Raw genomic sequence first — 19,577 nt, forward strand, 5'->3', positions numbered from 1 at the left:
TTTTTGGTGATAAAACAGTTACTAAATATTGGCAGTTAGAATACTCGACCCATCATAGCAAACAGGGTAATTAATGGTAATGGAGTGGGTGAGCTAAGCTTTACGACTGCAATTAAACCTTCCCTCTCCTTTCCTTCTTTTATCGCAATCCTTAGGATACTTCTCTTGCGCACCCACCCTTTAAACTGGCTGGTCAAGATACCAAACAAGATTTTCACTAGTAATATACCCAAGAACACATTTTGCTGAAAAACAAGTTAGTTTCTTACAGGTAATTAGCAAAGAGCTATGTCAGTGAAATGGCAAATTTGCTTCAATTCAAGGAACATTTTCTACTTCAAAGAAGCTTGAGTGCCATATTGAGAGGCTAGATCAGGACCGGAGGGAAGGAAAAACAGAATGGATCCCATTAAAAGAAGGTTTGACTTGAGTGAAATCCAGTGGGTAAGTGCTGGACGGTTGAATGGTCAGACAGGGTGTATAAAGGGCAGAGACAAGAGTTCACTTGAAGTTCAAAGGTAGCACATTTAAAATGGAAACATACAGTCTATGCAACATATAATTAATCTCTTGGTGGGATATTACTGAGAGAAACAGTTTATTAAGATTTAAAAAAAAGGATTAGAATATGCAGAAGAGTATCAGCAATTACACAAAAACATCTGTGCAAATTCTACTTACCCAGAACGAGTCATTTTTTAAGGAGAAATAAAATATATACTTTTTTCAGTATCATTGTCACCACCATGGCAATTGTGGGCTAGGTAGATTTTGTACCTGGCAAATTTTCATGACAATTTAGCAAGTTTGCATTAATATAAAAATTGAGAGTTCTCATACTTCAGGGCACTGCTGTGGTCATGAAGAAATTCCTCCTCATACCTGCCCACTGAATAATATTGCACAATTAGGTATATTGTTTTAGGGAGTTAATAATCTGGCATTGGCTCTTGTAGGCAGGATACCATATAAGATGGACCATTTGCCTTTCTTTGTATGGCAATTACTATGTGCCCATCCTTAACAATTAGCAATAATCACTGCTAGTGGGCCTTATGGCAGAGTGGGTAAATGCACTCTCTTTTCATTTACAGACAGGGACCCAGCTTAAGTATTTCTGTGGTCACATGTGAAACAGAGCTTGATTATCTCAGTCCAGTGCGAATGTTGTTTTTCTCAGTTGGCCGTGCAATTTGCATCCCCAAAATACACTTGAAAGTAAATTGCTGGCACAAATCACAGTAGTTGCACACCTAAATATGTTGGTACCTGCAAAGTTTTGTGCCTGCAGTTCATTGTGGCATCAGAAAAGTACCACACAACTTGGCACAACTAGCCTATTTGTTACCAGAGATGAGTGGACAGGAGAAGACGGTGTTATGTATTAGATTAGTTCAGTGTCAGAAGTCTGCTTCAGAAGAGCTGCACGAATGCTATAGAGAAATTAACTATGCCTTTCTAACCAGTGCCACTAGTCTTTTATGAGGCTTCAGATTCCACAATCCTGCCGTTGATTTTTAAAGCCATACGACCTGCTAAGCTGCAGGCTGCAAAGACCATCCCTTGTTTAAAAAAGAAAAATTGCAGTTCTTTTGAACCACCTTTCTAGTCGAGTTTAAAAATAAAATACCTCCTTCTTTAAAGTTACAATGTGGTAACAAAATCCATTGGCCTCTTGAAGTTTTTTTGCTGATTTAACAAATAATTTCCAAATAACGGCAGCTACATGAAACCATGAACAATCTCAGATGACAAAATGGCCCAAGTTCACTCAGAGAAGTGATTTTTGTTTGACCAGGCAGGGCAATGAAATGGAAACACAGTTTCCCTTGTTTTTAAAAGCCCTCAATAGAGTTCTTTTTGTTAAATGTCTAACCAGGTCTGTCCTTCAGAGGAGGAAAAATTTTAAGGTCAGAGAGGACAGCCTCCTGTGCTGTAGTTCTCTTAGGAGACTGTTTTAGTTTCCAACCTTGCTTTTTACCAAAAGGTCAGTACAAATTCAGGACAGATCCTGAGCTCGTGTAAACAGGCATAGCTCCATTGAAGTCAATGATGTTATGCTGATTTATACTAGCTGAGAATACGGCCTGAATGGTCCCCTTGGCAAACATTTTTTCAGCATGAGTTATTTTCTTCCTTTGTTTCACATTCTTTAATCAAATGATTGCACTGATTATTTCCATCCTAATTTAAAATAAAAAATTACAGGCTATTGTGCCCATTTTTCCAGGCTGTGGTGCACATTTGTAGAATTACATGAGCAGCAGGTAGCAACTAAAATCTAAGTCTTCTCTTTGATGCAGTGAAATGGCTTGTGGATCAATGCAGAATGAACATCCAATCAACAAAATAACCTTTCCATACTGCTATGTGATAGGGACATGCAAGCTCATACTCACTTGTACTTTTTCCTTATTGCCTTTTTATATCTCTGCAGGCTTTACAGCACAGGCCTACGTGTAATAAAGGCAGACGTTGAACCAATACACTTGAATGGGCTTTTAAAACACACCCAAACTCCAGTGCAAAGGCCCAGAGTTCAGACTTCGCTGGCTGCACTGACATAATCGTGATCAAACTTTTTCTCTGTATTTCTGTCAAGGCGAAGATTTAGCCAATGCGATGGACGGCATTACCAGACAGTATTAGACGAAAATAGCTAGATCTAACTTTGTCTGGTAAGACATCAATCAGCAGGCACTCAGGCTAGAGGAAATGCAATCAACATTAGTGGGGTGGTTGCAGAATTCAGGACTATAAAGGCAAAGGGAGGAGGGGCTGAGGGCCCCACAGGTAGGTTTGTAATTATCTGGTAAATATTTAACTTTGATTTGTTTGCTGATAAAGAGCATTTTTTAAATAAAAGCCAACTGCTTCCAGGTTACTGGTATGTGGGCTTCACCACTCCCAAGACAATGTAAAGGACCTGAACTCACCTCAAGACAATAGCTGTGGCCACAGCAACCATTGGGTTGGGAAATTTCCCACTATGACTGACTCTTGTGCAGGTTTTCTGTCAGTAACTACAGTCAGAGTGCTACTGTGGAGTACTGAGGCCCAGATCCTCAGAGGTATTTAGGCTCCTACCTCCAGTTGATTTCAACAGAGGCTCTGGGCCTGAATTATGTCATTCTTCTCACAACATGGTGGTGGCAATCCCACTGGTCGCCATTGCCTCGTCTTGTCTAGTGCTCCTGTCAGTCCCAGTAATGGTGGGAATCTTTTCAGGAGAAAAGACTAGTGTGGACAAGGGGCATAGATAGCTTTCACACCATTATAAATCAGTAAGGCCCCGGGAAATACACTGGTGTAAGCAAGAAAAAAATCAAGCCCAGACCATTTGGGGGAGAGGAATTTTCTTAGGCTCCCCATGCCTTTCACAATAAATCACTCTAAATTCGACTGGCCTCCCCAGGAGAAGAATGAATGGTCACTTTCCTAGGTATAAATCATCTCTTTGAGGAATTGACCCGAGTCATATGCAGAAATACATTCTTTTAAATTGAACATTGCTGTGCACCTCTGTGGGTGCCTGATTACAGTTATCTCTATTTTGATTTACTGTCCCATCAATCCAAGCTCAGCACCCGTCAGAATGTGTTTTCAAAAGAGAGGCTATATTGAAAGTGGCTTTGCTCTACAATTCATCTTGTTTAAATGCTAGTTAAAAGCCAATTTGCAGAGTCACTCGCATTTCACACCATTTCCTGAATCACTTTCAAACTGGTTAATAAGTAACACCATGGCTAATCACCAACAGATACTTTCTCCCTCCCTCATCCCCTTCATCTTAATTTTATTTTACCGAGCGTGATACACCTGCAAAGGAAACCCCTTTCACCAAACAGTGCAGAAACTGTATTCGTTCTAGCACAAAGGGACCTCAGCTTGACTAAACCGGTGTGCTTAAAGCAGGCACAATTGGCTGCTTTCAAGCTATGCAGATAATAATTTGGATCGGTTTGAATTCACGTTGCCACACATGCAAATGTTTTAAAAAGCAACAGAAAGTTTAATTAAAAACTTTCCATTGTTCCTGTGTTCCATAATGGTTGTTTTTGGCATGGAGTCATGTGCCAAACCTATTGGGAAGGGATGTAAGCCTCATGGCTGGCTCTCTATACTGGGTTAATTCCATCCTTCTGGCGAACGGCAGAGCAGAGCTGCGACTGGGAGCCTCCTCAAATAAGAATTTCTTACTCCTAAACTCTCTCCCCACTGCAGAGGTGGGCCTAAGTCACAACGTTCACATTTCGACTGAACAGCAACAGAGTTTGGGGATGGTAACATCCATTGGCAAAATTTCCATCATTGGGATGGGCCAAACCAAAGCAAATTTCCCAGATTATGCAGACCTGGGATTTTGATTCAGCCACATCTCTGAACTTCATATGCTGAGTTATAAGGTATCCTTCTGTCTTTAGTGGGCCCAATTTCCCACTCCATTACACCAATTTGACACCAGTGGAACTATTAATTTCAGTGTAAGGAGAGACTCGGGCAGAACATCTGTTTCAATTTATTTTTTCCCAGTTTATTGAAGCACTAAAAATGGAAGTCCTAGGTCTTGAGTTTCTGCTGTGAACTATGGAGTCTATTCTCAGTGTGTGTACGCAGCTCCAGTGGAACACTGGAGTTAGCTGGAACTCTAACTGCCGGGGATTGGTGAATTTTAATAGATAGGGCCAGATCCTCAGCTGTGGTAAATTGCATAGTTCCACAGACTTCAGTAAAATCAACCAGGAGTCCGGTGGCACCTTAAAGACCAGGGGCGCCTCCAGGCCCCAGCACGCCAAGCGGGTGCTTGGGGTGGCATGCCGCGGGGGGCACTCTGCCGGTCGCCGGGAGGGTCCGCTGGTCCCGCGGCACGCCTGCGGGAGGTCCACCGGAGCCGCGGGACCGGCGACCGGCAGAGCGCCCCCCCGCGGCATGACGCCGTGCTTGGGGTGGCAAAATGTCTAGAGCCGCCCCTGTTAATGACTAACAGATTTATTTGAGCATAAGCTTTCGTGGGTAAAAAACCTCACTTCTTCAGACTTCAGTGGTGATTTCTGACCTACACTAGCTGAGGATCTGGCCAATAAACTCAGTGTTTCTATTTGGTGACATGGAATTCTGAAATATAAATCCTGGTAATTAATTGACGATGTCTACTCTCTCTGAGCTGTGTACACAAGTGTATGAAGTATGGACTTCCATTATAAGGATTAGAGGAGAAAATAGTCAGGGAGACAGACAGGGACCGAGAACTGTTGCAGATAAAGATGAAGGGCCAACGTTTTCCCTCGAGCTACATGTGTGCAGATTCCATTGCAGTCGGTGAGAGTTGTGCATACCCCTATCTGAGCCTTGTTGTCCCTAATTAGACCCCAGTCCTGCAAGCACATGCCTTAAACTCATCCTTAGCTTTAAATATGAGTGGGTCCATTTAGTTCAGTGCTTTAAGCATGCGAGTGTTTCCAGGATCAGGGCCACAGTGTATTCAGCAATATTTTCACCTTCTGGACTATGTTTACAGCCATGCATCTCCCACTGACGCCAATGGGCCTGCACTGGGAAAAGGGAGTGGATTTCCATGGTGCTATGATGATTCTTTGAATCACTGACTGTCCAGTTACACTGGCTAGTGAGTTTTTCAAAGTCTCTTTATTGCTATAGTGACGCACACAGCAAAGACCTCCAATCATTTTATTTTCCTTTTCAGCAAAAGAAATATTGTGCAGGCAACGATAGTTGGAAAATGCAAATGAACTCACCCCTGGACAAGGCCTGCTCACTCCAAAATGCAGTGTAGACATACCTAATGAGGTCCGAATTCTGCCAAAAGGGTCCTTAGCTGCTATTCATGTTCCCAGGAGTGATCTGCCAGTGCTCAAACTTGAAGCACTGTCAACAGCAGCCATTCTCCAGCTACACCTGGGTAGGGCACAGTCTATTCATAGCTTAGGCTAGCAAACAAATCCCTCAGGCATGAGAGAGAGTGAAAGAGGGGCCACTCCCATTTCAGATGTGAGTAAGGACACAGCTCAGGTGGGGTGTCGTGAGTCATCCTTCAGAATATATAATCCTACAGCAGGAGAAGTATTCCCCTGCATCCCCCACCCCTCCCTTCCAACCCCAACTGATTTTCTCATAAAGCAGCATGGTAGCCAGATTTCAAAACGGTCGTTCCCTTTGTTAAACAAAACCAGAATCCGCTTCTAATCAGAAACCTCATCTGTCCCTGAGTTGAATGCAATAACATATTTCTGTTCGAGTCACTACACAATTAAAATGAGTTTCTGGGAGGGAGCGGCTCCTTATATTCTACTTTGTTGTGTACAGTGGATGTGAGAGTTTAATAATTGTTCTTCAGTTAGATTAAACTGACTCATTTCTAAATGGTGTGATAGGAGGAATTAACCCACCTGCAACTGATGTTTTTCTGGCCTCTAACAGGGGCAGGTGACAGCAAAGGGGACTCCATGGCAGATTCAGCCACAGAGATAATTGAACTATAACTGTGGGTAGACAGACTTTTACAAGCACCATCCTGCCCTTACCCCCTACCGCCGTTACTGGTCAAGAATGGCAGGCTACAAACAAACCCTTCAGCATGATGGACAGGACAAGTGTGGTGTAATAGGCCTTGCTACTTTTGTGAGCTGTGAATGCATTATAGTGTCTCTGGTGGGAGACAATTGCATTTTTCTTCATTCTACTTCTGAAGCCCTAATTCTAACCATTGGGTTATTCCACTAAACACCAGTGTGAAGTTTAATTTTGTTCTTTTGCAAACTTCTCTAATTTGTTGCATGGAATAATTTCCTACAAAGCGTTTGAAATATTTATTTCAAATCAGAAATCAGAGATGTTGTCTATTGTTGACGTTCACTAGGCTTTTACTGAATCTTCAAAGACTTGTAACCTTCCAGAGTCTAATACCAATGCTAATGTCTTACCCCGCTTGTCCAAAGGTTCCACTTTCGCCTAAATCATGGTGCAAACTTGTTTCTGAAGCATTTCTTCTGAGGCACGTAGTGGTTTGGTTCACCCTTTAAACATCGTTACCAGACAGTGTTAGAGTAGATCCAAAAAATCCAGCACTGTCTAGTAAGATGTCCACAGAGGACCATAGTCTGTCCAGCACTTGGAGGAATGGAGCATCCATTAATGTTTCCATAGTCTTCAGAAAACTCACTTCTCGTCAAAACTAATGGAAATAGCTCAATAAACATTGCCCTAAATAAATAAGCAACCATTTTAATGGCTTACTGTACAGCTGATGAGTTGAAGAAAACTTCCGGCAATAATGGAAAGTAGGGAAAAAAATCTGTATGTTTGGACACAAAAATATTTATCCAAGGAGATGATCTAAAAATAAAAAGTTGGTATAATAATCGTCTAAAACAGAAACACATGGCAGTTTCTTTGTGCTACTTTGTGATGATGTAAAAGCAATAACTGCACCTTTTGTTACATTTTTTCCATCCTCTGAAGGTCAGTAAACGGTCCTAGTTTTCAACCTTCTCAGCTGGTTGAAAGATATACCAAAGTAACTAGTACAGAAGGAGCTTCAAAGAATGAGAGCTAGCTTAACATTTCTATAACTTCTGAGCTGGCATTTCTGGTGTAAATAGTTTACAAGACTAAATTTAAGATCATGGGATGAGGGTAAATTTGGGTCTTAAACAAGGGTAAAAGTGACAGTAGACTCACCAGCGTAGTTAACATGCTGCTAAGTAATGCCAAAGATGATAGTATCTCTCCTACTGATCATGTATTTGTTCACCTTATAATAAAAGATTAGCATATACTGTGTAACATATGCAAGGTGGATCGTACTATAGTCCACAGTTACTCCATATCATGCATTCCTGATCAGTGGCCAGAGCATCATGTAGTTCTTAATGGGCTAGTGCAGTGGTTCTCAACCTTTTTTCATTTACGGACCCCTACAAATATTCAAATGGAGGTGCAGAGCCCTTTGGAAATCTTAGACATAGTCTGCAGACCTCCAGGGGTCCGTGGACCCCAGGTTGAAAACCACTGGACTAGCGGACAGGATACTGAACCATTACTCAAAAGATCTAGATTCTATTCCTGGCTCTTCCACTAACCTGTTCTGTGACCTTGGGTGAATCATTTCCTTCTGTTTCTCCTCCTGTTCTTTGTCTGTCTTGTCTCTTTTGACTGCAAGCTCTTTGGGCAGGGGCTGTCTCACTATGTCTGCACAATGTCCCACACAACAGGGCTCTGATCTCAGGTGGGGTCTCTAAAATAATAATATTAATTTTAACACAAAGCTTGTCACAGATGTTTGACTGTCCAGCAGGGTACCTGCCACCCATTGTTCATTGCATGAAATCTACACAGTGTCACCTTAGAATAACTTCCTGGAAATAACCAAACATTTCAGTTCAAATAGTTAAAATGAACAGCACACAGTATATGTGTGAGAGACCCTTATGGTTTTTTGTTGTTGTTGTTGCTGCTGCTGCTTTTTGTAATGCTTAACACCTGCTAGGAGTGCTGAAACACCTGTCCATAATGCCATGTGTAAGATAAAAATATCTAACAGCAATTATACCCTCTCAAGGATATCCTTGTAAATCATTATTTACGGTGCCTTTAATAACTGATAACTGAAGGAAGGAACAGACTTCCTGCATTGTTTCAGTTCTCAGTAAAAAGTCAAAAGACACAAAAGGCATCTGGGATCTTCTTTAGGCCCGGTTCTCATTTCCATTAAACCCCCTTTACACTGTTCTAGCAGCGTAAAAGGGGGTTTAAAGCATGTGTAATGCTGTGTAATTAATTCCCACTTTAAAGCTACTCCATGCTGCCAGATTGCTGCAAAAGAGTTATAGGGTAAATGAGATCAGGCCCCTTCATGTTTTCCACCTTCCAATGTATTATATTACAAACATCTCCCAAATAATGGATAAATATTTAGAGAAAATTGTTTTTAAATTTATGAGTGTCTTTTAAACATTGTGGATGGACCTAGGTGGTAGAGTTTTGATCCAGATACAAGATTTTGGTTCTGGCCCACAGCTAATAAAAACACCTTCTTGGACAATTTCCACTGTTATAACATATTAATGTAGAAAGGAAGCAAGGTACCATCTATGAAATTTGCTGCGGCGAGAAGGGACGGCAAACTACAAAATGCAAAACTCAAAAAGTTAAGGATGTTTAGGTTGACACTTCATAACAAGATGACTGCTCAGAATTCTTAAATCAGTTTTTACTAGCTGGAAAAAAATCATTTTGATTATGAAGCAAAGCTTGAAAGCAGGGATCCAAAATGTTACTGCTAACAAATCCTTATTTACTTGTTCTTATTATATTTTCTGTAAAGTTACAACACACTGTCTGGAAGTTTAAAAATGGACAGAAAAGATTAAATCAGCATTCTCACAGCTACAAAACTTCACCTTTTTGTTTGGAACTATTTATTATATCGTTGTTCTGTTAAAAGTGTGTTCAGCTTCATATAGTATGAATGGTTTTATTATTATATGTTCATTTAAATAATATCTTCAAAGTGTAATCTAAGAAAAAGTGTTTTCTCATATTTGTTTTTAGCTTCTAATCTAGACACCCAAAGCATTTTATTCTAGGTTTACTCATGCTTGGGAGTTCTTCAAAATTATCTTCAGTCAAGCACCATTTTTCTTTGTATTAGTTTCCATATTGGCCACTAACCTCTGGTTCCAAATTCGCTGTTGAACTTTTCCACGTTGTGTGCGAGACACCATAATCATCATTACCAGGCAGTATTAGAAACACAGAAAACATCCAATGCTGCCCAGTAAGATGGTAATGGCATCCCAGGGTCGCAGTCTACAAGCAGCAGATAAACCACCAGCCAGAAAGCCTGATTACTTGGAGAAGAAAAAAATAATAGAGAGAGAGAGAGAAAGAGAGAAAGAAAGAGAGGGAGAATCCCACCATATAACTGTCAACCTTTTGTGATAATTATTTGGGAGAAGGGACTACATTACAACTTTCTAATAATTTAGCAAAAAAAATATACCTACTTTGGTTTCTGATCATTTTGGACCAGGGCTTTCCCTTTACTCTAAACCTTACTGTTCCCTCATACTGATAGATCATGTCGGATATATCTAATCCGACAGCTCCTAATGAAACAAGTCTTTGGAACTGATGGAGGTAACAAGATAGTAAATTAAGCCCAGCCAACCATCACAGCCTATGTAATGCACCCTAACTGCTGCCGTAAGTTAACAGCAACAAGGCAAAGTGCTAAACCCTGTACGCAATTGGATCTCAAGCTATGGTTAAATGTACACTAAGGCCCAACTCCAAGAGATAAACTACTGACAGATCCAACCTCTCTTTAAGTATGACCATGCAATTACCTATGCTTGTATTAGGCAACTGATATTTGCTGATTTCTCGAGTCATCTTTTAAATCAGGTTTATTTTTTTCCTTTAACTTCAAAGAGAAGAACTTTGAGTGCGAATTTATCACAGAGGAATTCTTAATACCAAGGAATTAGATTAGAATTCTGAAGCTGTCAGCACTGTATTTCTCCCTCCACATCCCCAACTATAACATCATAAGATTCTGTAAATGTGGATTTTTAGTGTTGTTAAAAAGAGAGAGAGAGAGACAGAAAACACAGGGTCACCTGGACTATTTAAAAACCTGTGTAGCAGCTAAACAAATTAGTGCAATTTGTTCAGCATCAAGAGGCTAAACATTGACACCTAACACTCTTGAAAAGTAAAGGCCTGTAAAATGACAAACATGCCTTCCATCGCATTCTGAAACCAGCTGGAAATCCCTGTTTGCCAGATACTGCTGACAGATAATGCTGCCAGCGCCTACCGGCTGTGGTAGAGTTTTTTGGGTTTGTTTTTGTTTTTCTCGTTGCTCTGTTGCTAAGACCTTTGCCAAGCTCCCACCATTTTGATCGGTGATTGTGTTGGAAGCAGTAAAATGGCCTCCAGGATTAACTCAGGAAGCATTCAGGGATGTCAAATCTGCAGCTGGAGGAGGAGGGAAAAGAAACGGTACTTGTTTCCAACTGACTTCAAATCAGTAGAAAGTTGGTGAATTTGTGAATGCAAGATCCACAGGTTTAATTTACAACAGCAACAACAAAGCCCCGAAAGGATCTGCTTAGGTACCAAACTCAAAAGCCAGCCACCATACCTCTCCCAACGGCAGTGTCCTTTTTGAATACGAATGATCGAGCTAAAGTCAAAAGTGACACTTCGAAGGGGAATCATGGCACAAAGATCAAAACCATTTTGCAACTAATCTCAGTTAAACTCTAAAACCACAGAAGACGGGGAGACAAAAAAAAAAGACGCCTGTACACAGTATTGTATGTAAGCTAACCTAGTCTGTATGTAAGTTAACCTGTTCTGTACGTAGGTTACGTTATATTGCAGGTAGATTAATAAAGCCTTTCATTTAAATTCAAAGATTCACAAAAGCAGCAAAGAGTCCTGTGGCACCTTATAGACTAACAGACGTATTGGAGCATGAGCTCTCATGGGTGAATACCCACTTCGTCGGATGCATCTGACGAAGTGGGTATTCACCCACGAAAGCTCATGCTCCAATACATCTGTTAGTCTATGAGGTGCCACAGGACTCTTTCCTGCTTTTATAGATCCAGACTAACACGACTACCCCTCTGATACTTAAGATTCACAAAGATTTTCAATTAGGAAAAATTTCAGTCGCTAAATTCTGATCTCTACAAGAGACATTAAAAAATAGCACCTCTGTGCCTGTTCCCATGCAACTTTTAAAGCCTGGAATTGTGTAGCACACCCCTCCATCCTCATTTGGGTATAAAGCAGCCTGGGTTTTCTTTTCACCATTTTGTGCTGGCACTCAGCATATAGTTAACTAGCCCACTGCAGAGGAACTACTGCTTTTTTACTAGAACATGCTGCACCCCATCTCATCCTAGCTATTAGGTAACTGTCAAAAAAGATAACGCATAGCAAAAGCAGCTGACAGACAGACATGTTCCATTTAGCCTCTACAAACGGAGGTTTCATTTTTTTACATCAATAATTCATGGAATTAAAAAGACAACTGAAAGGAGTGTTAGGTAATAGTTGCTCTCTCTAAAATAGCCTAGGTTTTAAATGTGATAGTTGCATCTGAAATAAAATGTAATTTTTATGGAGGGCTTAGAAATAATAAAAAACGCAGAGTATACTGAACAATGTTTTGATACATGGCATCTACCACTATTACCCACGTAATACTGTTAGAAAAATGATTTGCTAGAAAGACCACAGTTAAAATAATTACTGGGGATATTGTTATAATTGGACCATAAACATCAGTTTATTGCACTTGAAATCAAAAGGAAATATTTTAAATAAACTGGCAAAAACAAGAGCTAAGATTTTGGATATTTCGCCCTGTTTTGCCTACAACACACCGTGTCTTGCAAGGATCTGAGAACTGTGGATAATTTCACTCATCCACGTGCTGACCTTAGGCCCAGCAGAGCAAGTTAATGGTGATGTGGCACCACAAAGATTGAACTTCTTCAGGTTTGTGGTTTTGAGTTAGAACCTGAAATGCTTCACAATTTTTCTCCTTTATTTCCTTGGTTATTACAGCTCTGTAGGGTTTGAGCATTTTTCTGGGATATTGCAAAGATTCCAGTTTGACTGAATAAAATAGATGCATTGAAAATGAGCCTTCCATTGATTGTATCAGGGCTATGTGTCTACATAATACTAAGTCAGGACTGTCTAGGGTGATCAGACAGCAAATGTGAAAAATCAGGATGTGTGTGTGGGGGGGGGTAATAGGAGCCTATATTAAAAAAAAGACCCCAAAATCGGGACTGTCCCTATAAAATCGGAACATCTGGTCACCCTAGGACTGTCCCAATGCTTAAATGCCAATAGATTTTTTTATTTTTTTTTTACACTGGGCCTTTGGCCGCACTACGGTATCAATGAAGTGTCAATTTTATCCTAATCAGTGACTGACATTGTTTGCAATATTCGGAAGATGCTCTATGTGAACAGGAAGCGCTGATCAAAATTAAATAACTCAGACATAATGGGCCAGATTAACTGGTGGTGTAAACTGGTGCCACTTTCTTGACTTCACTATTGTATATTGCTGTAAATAGGATTCTCTTTAATTCTTTGATAGTAAATTGGGTCCCTCTTTTGCATTGACATAAAAGGCCCAAATGCAGCTCAACTGCCACAGTTACTTTGACCAAGAAGCCGTCCATGGGCAAGTCCCACGGGGGGCTGGGTTGTGTAGTGACACTTTAGACAGAAGCATGGAGATTGTGGGCGGGACTTGATCCCTGGATACCCACATACGGGGATGGAGATCAGAAATACTTATAGATAGAAGATAGGATAGGTCTGGGGGTCCACAAACTATGCAAAACTAAGCACCAAAATCTCCACAGCCCATGTAAAAAGTGTAGTGGGCTCCATCTTCCACGCTAGCCTGCGGACTGATGTAGCAGCTGCAAAATGCAGCCATGTCTGCCTTGATATAGGTCAGTCACTAAAAACCCATTAGTTTGGGCTTTGTGCACGTGAAGATTTGACCCTAAATATACTGAAGAGCGTATGTGCAATGTGATCAATATACAGCTGATGTGGGGACTGTAACCTGGGGTTTCCAGGGCCACCTCCTGCCCTTAGATACACTTCACAGCCCCCCCTGCAGTTAATGGGAGCTGGTACATGACACAGATCACCATTAGTCAAGATCTGCCAACAGTTCTCAAACAATGGTATCTGAGGGACCAGTTTTCCCTTAAATTTAGAGTAGGAAATAACTGGGGTGTAACAACTGTTGGCAAGTGTCGAGATCTTTTTAATGATGACCACTGTAGCTGAGAACAGCCTCCTGCTTTTCATTCATGTTCATTTTGAGCCATAACATTGCACTACCTAGTTTGAATCACTTAATCAGTGAAACAACCACCCAAGGTGCACCAATGGTGTACATGTACATTTGAACGTGCTGTCATAAATCACAAGTTCACGTCAGCCTCCAGGGAACTAGAGACACACGGGGATAGCCAAAAGGCCTCTGGACTCAGTAAGCTTCTTCTGGTGCCATGTCAAAGATACAGGAGGGGGAATCCAGGTCAACCACACTTTCTTTTAGATAGTGTAGGGCTGAGCCCAGCAAGTTTGGCAGTTCACCAGGCCCCACTACCTTGTTTCAAATCCCATTCGCTTTGTGGGGAACACTTCACTTTGGGACAAAAACATTTAAATTGGTGGCATTGTGGCCTAGCAGAAAGATAACTGATTTAACTGTTGAGGCTGCGACAGCAAAACAATGCTAGAGAGAGATCCAAGACCACTTTAACTAATCAAACAATATACTATAGTATATTATGGCATCTGTCAGTGACCATTCATCTGTTACACAATGGTTCTTTTTTATAGGCAAAGATCTCTACTGCTGAAACCTTTGAACACTTTCAAATAGTCACAACTGCTACACTGAAGCAGAGGGAATGTCAAAACTGTAACATGCATATGAACATTTTCTTCACTTTGAATTTCATTGGCACTAACTCCGATTCTTGTATCATGAAGAGAATGACTGGAGGTCTACGGTCCCTGAAAGTCACGCAGACCCTTCTCTGCTTGAGAGATTACAGGCCCAAAATACTGATCTGTCAGTATTTTACCATTTCCCAAACATCATCTGCTTATTTGAGATGGGGAAGGTCCCAGAATGAGGAATGTTTTGGCCAAAAGAGGAAAAGACCTGATTCTAAACTCATTAACACTGGTTTCTACCAGTGTAACATCGTTGGGTCAGATCCTTAGCAGGTGTAAATCAATGTAGCACCATTGAAATCAACATAGCTATTCCATTCTATACCAATTCAGTATCTGGCCTGTTGACTTTAATGGCATTATTCCTCATTTACTGCAGTGTCAATAAGAGTGGGGATCAGACTAGGAATTCAAAAGATTTTTCTGGTCACCATCTGAAAGATATAGAAAAATTTAACACATGCAAGTTACCGTGGAAATTCAGAGTTGTGATAATTGTTCCGTAAAATCCTGCATAGGCGTGTACCCAATAACTGAGTATTTGTTTATACACTTCTCTTGTTTATAGCTAGATCTCAGGTACACCGTGTACATCACTCCCGGGATATATTTGTATCTGTACAACCAGTGAATGGCTTACACGACTATCTATGCAGCTTTTTCCTCTATAATAGATACAGTACGTATCAATCTTGATCCTTCATAGCTCCAAATACCCTGTTCCAGCTAATACAATCAGCTGAAAATATTGCATAAATAGAATGGCCCAAATTCAGAATAATTAATAATACTCTTATATAGTGCTGTTTATCAGCTGATCTCAAAGTGCTTTATGAAGGGATCAGTATCATTATCCCCATTTTACAGATGGGAAAACTGAGGCACAGACAAGGGACGTGACTTGCTCAAGGATACCCAACAAGCCTGGGGAAGACTTAGGAATGGAACCCAAGTCTCCTGAGTCCCAGACTAATGCTCTATCCATTCAGCAACACTGCCTCTGATGCCTGATGTAACTCCATTGACTTCAAAGAAGTTACATCATATATAAATTTGGTTCACTGTGTTGCAATATACATTGGTCAGATATGCCATTTGTCTGGATTCTGTGTACTTTGTGATTCTAAAAGTAAATGACATATGAAAATTATGCCCAATTATTACATACCTGTACAGTATTTTGCATATCTGGGTCATACTTTACATAATGGATGTTGACTACGATGTTTGGGGCCTGAAAATTTACCCAAAATGTATTCCTCATAAACTATTATTCACTGTTATATTATTATGTCCAATAAAGAAATAATCAGGAAATATCTTCTAGATCTGAAAGCGAAAAATATACGTAAGGTGGACATATAAGGAAAAGGGTATAGAAGGTTTCTACAGCCTCTAGTAGTTGGGCACAGGCTCTGTCTGGCACAAAGTTGAAATCCCTGTCCTTAGCCAGATCTGCAGACAAAGAAGAGTAAAACCCAAAGGGCAAAATTTAATGAAATTTCCACTGTTCTTTTCTTTACTAAGATCAGAAATTGGCCCTAAATTCCTAACAGAGCAGGCTTTGTATTTCAGACCATCATTTCCTGATAGGAAAAATCTGAGTTCAAATTAACTGCTGAGCATAATTCCACCTCTCATCTGAAATACACTTCAGCTAACACTGCTTAGGAGTCCAAGGATTTTTTTCATGAGGTACTGTAGGTATTTTAGCTATGTGCATTTTACAATGACGGCAGAGAATCTGGTCTCCAGTGTGGTCAATATGGCATTTTTCATCAGCACTCTATTTCTATAACATACAGCTCTCTATTTCTATAACAGGTGTATCCTGCCAACATGCCTCACATGCAGAGGCACCATTTCAGGAGATGGAAGACAATTTAGCTGCCTATTTTAAATGTAATGCCCATTCATTTCTTACCTTCCTTCCTTCAATGGCCAACTAGAGGCAAATTGCTGATGGGTTTGGTGGGGTGGACACAATTGTCCCTTAGGAACTGAAATTAAACCCACCAACTCATTTCACACAGGCCATCAAAGAGACATTAAATGTAATGATTTCAATTAACTATCAACCTAGACTAGAGTCATATCAGTTAGCCAGAGATGAAAGGCTCTATATCCCACTACCAAATCCCCTATGGTTTCCATACTTCCTCATAGCAAAGAAAGAAAGAACAGGGGCTCTGTTTTTATTTGTGGATGTTTAGACTTCATAAAGACTTCTGTACATACTTAAGATTCTGAGTCTGATTGTCCATAGCTCAGCATCTTGTGTCGTCATTTACACTGGTGCTAATTGGGCCTGGAATGAGTATAAAACGCTACCATTGATCTGAACACAGAGAGAATTTTGACTTAGTAGTATTATATACCCACTTCAAACAGCCATTAAATGTACAAGGTGCATATCCGGGGCGCAAGTCTGCCACAGGGAACAGAATTTGCCATGGAAGGGAAGCACACTACAGCACTCTATGTACATTCCCAAAATATTAGCTCATGCAATCAGAGAAATTAGGGGAAGAGTCCTGTTAGGTCATCCAGTTCCTCCCTCACTATAGCTACAGCACATTTTCTAGTGCTTGGTGTCAATGCTATTGAAAGAACAGGAGTCACTTATATAGATTGGGATTACCACAAATACTCCCTGACGGCCTCCATCATCTTTAGTGTGAAATAGCTTTCTCTGGAACCTCTCTCTTGTTTGACTATAGGACCTGATTCTGTCCCTATTGGTTCATGGGAGCTAAGTTGAGTCTGCAGTAAGGTAAGAGGGAACAAAATTAAATGTAGCACATTGTAGCTCCTCTGTCACTTCAAAAGAGATGTAAACTCTTGCTTCCTAAAATGGTAAGTTAGACAGCAGAGCTTCACTGATTTTTCTTATTCCCACTAAAATAAAGGAAAATCCTTCCTTTCGGCTCCCTTTGTCCTGCATTCTCTTCAATGGAAACTCAGCACCTGTTATGCTCAATAATATAACCAGACAAGGGAGCTTTAACTAACTCTGCTATATTCAGTAGAATACATTAGTACTTTCAAAAAAACAAACAAAAAAACTGTTTCCAAAGAAGTTTCAAGGGTACGCTGGAAAATGCCAGTGTGCCCAAGCAGTTATAAAACAGTGACTATTTCTTAACTGCATATTGTTTCTTACATCTTGCTGTGGTGTTAATGATTATTCAGCCCAACAATGGCTGGTGAATTTCCTTCTCTTTATCTCCCTCCCGGTCTGCACATTAGTGTTCTGCAATGGAAACTAATTTCTGTCGCATAGTCTGCTATTATAAGAGACATGATACGGTTTCAGAGGAATCCTAAATTCTTCCCAGATCTCTTGCTGTAACCATTTTACAACAAATCCATTCAAATAATAATCCTTGCATGGTCTTGCGTAACTGTAGACAATAGTAGCGCACATGGCAAGAGAAAGAGCTTTTTGAGTCTTTGTCCACACAAAACTGTATCTGTTTACTCTAATTTGTCTTATTCTGGTAATCACCATGCAGAAGATATTCCACATAGGGAACAGCAGATTTGAAAAGTGAAATATAAATACTGAATTTAAGGAAAACATTAGCATGGTTTTGCGAGACGTGTACATTGCTTGTGAAAATGTGGCCATTTTTAAATTGTTTATGTTGGTAGTTAAAGGACAGGAGGCCACATTCTGATCTCAGCTGCACTCTTGTTAATCCAGAGTAACTCCAATAAAGTTAATGGGGTTACATGGGATTTAGGCTGCTGCAGCTGAGATTAGAAGATGGCTCTAGAAGTTTATCACACACCTCTTTGACGAGATACGTCTTCATTCTCATCATACATGGTCTAGCTACTAATTAATGCAAGTTTAGTGGCAATTCTTATAAACCACAGGCTGATTTTTTTGTAATTATTGGCTAAAATTGGAGCTATAAATGCAATTTTTTTTGGCCATGCTATTGTATTTGTTGGAACAATGAAGCGTATATTAATTATCATTGTAACTTACTACAGTCTTTTTGTATTAAACAGTCACAATCATTTTTCTTTGTAAAAAGAGCTGCCAGGAATTACACAAACTGAAATAGTGCCCTTCTTAATGTTCCCTAAGAAGGTCACTCAGTGATAATGGTAATACTAACTGACCAACATATTATAGTGTCCTGTAAGCCACAACATGGCAATGACAAAGTAAAAGACAGGGAACTTCCCAAAAGGCATGGAGCAATATACACATGAATTATGGATTCCATTAACCAACTCAGTCCGCAGGAGAGAGAAAATGAAAGCAGCCACCACTTTTAATATACGTGTTACTGAGATGAATCTCTGTTTCACACCCAAGAGTAACCCTATTGCTTTAGCTTTATAATATTAAATTCCACACGCATTTATTTGTATCCAGTTTACTATCTGTTTAAAAACTGCTATCACAGTTACTTCTATTTGGACTGATAACAGAATTCACTCCATATTTTTACGTACCTCTATTTTAAGCCAGTATTATTTAATACCCGCTGAACACATAAAGTTATCGGTCCTGAAAAGGACAAAAATAATATTGAACCAATGTTCCACTACAGTTCTCACCATTGCCAGTGAAATAAGCAATTCATGCCCAGCAAAGGCCTAAAAAGCAAGATGAAGTTCTTGTTCTACAAAGCATACAGCTCACCTGTAGTGTCCTAAATGCAAATATGGTCCTAGCAAAAAATTAAACACTCTCCCTGGAAATATAACACAAAATTGCTATGGTGGAAGCAGTAAAAATCCAAGTCATGTAATGAAAAACTTCAAAACAGATTAAACTAGCATAAGGGAAATACACGGAGAAATACATTGTTGTTCCCCAACTCATCCACCCCAACATGGTACCACCTTAAGGTAGGCCCACATGCACAGGAAAGACCCTTCTGACTGAAGTGAAGGCAGCAGAGTTGCAAGAAGGGAGGGAATGAGAGAGAAAGAGAAAAGGGAAGGGATCCTCAAGGAATAAGAAAGTGGCTGTAACCTTACCGTGGCGAAAGATCAAGGCAAAGAATGCA

At 40.2% G+C, this 19,577-nt stretch overlaps 1 protein-coding gene across 1 annotated transcript in view; it reads right to left on the reverse strand.

The window, feature by feature from the left end:
* The window catches only part of TTLL10 (tubulin tyrosine ligase like 10), a 129,968-nt gene that overhangs the window by 76,729 nt on the left and 33,662 nt on the right, over window positions 1-19,577 (reverse strand). The window contains exon 3 of the mRNA XM_044995985.1: window positions 8,100-8,254. Within this exon, the coding sequence (XP_044851920.1) occupies window positions 8,100-8,254 (155 nt within the window). The remainder of the gene's footprint in view (window positions 1-8,099; window positions 8,255-19,577) is intronic.

The sequence above is a fragment of the Mauremys mutica genome, chromosome 21, assembly GCF_020497125.1.
Source record: "Mauremys mutica isolate MM-2020 ecotype Southern chromosome 21, ASM2049712v1, whole genome shotgun sequence".
Taxonomy (NCBI): Eukaryota; Metazoa; Chordata; order Testudines; family Geoemydidae; genus Mauremys; species Mauremys mutica.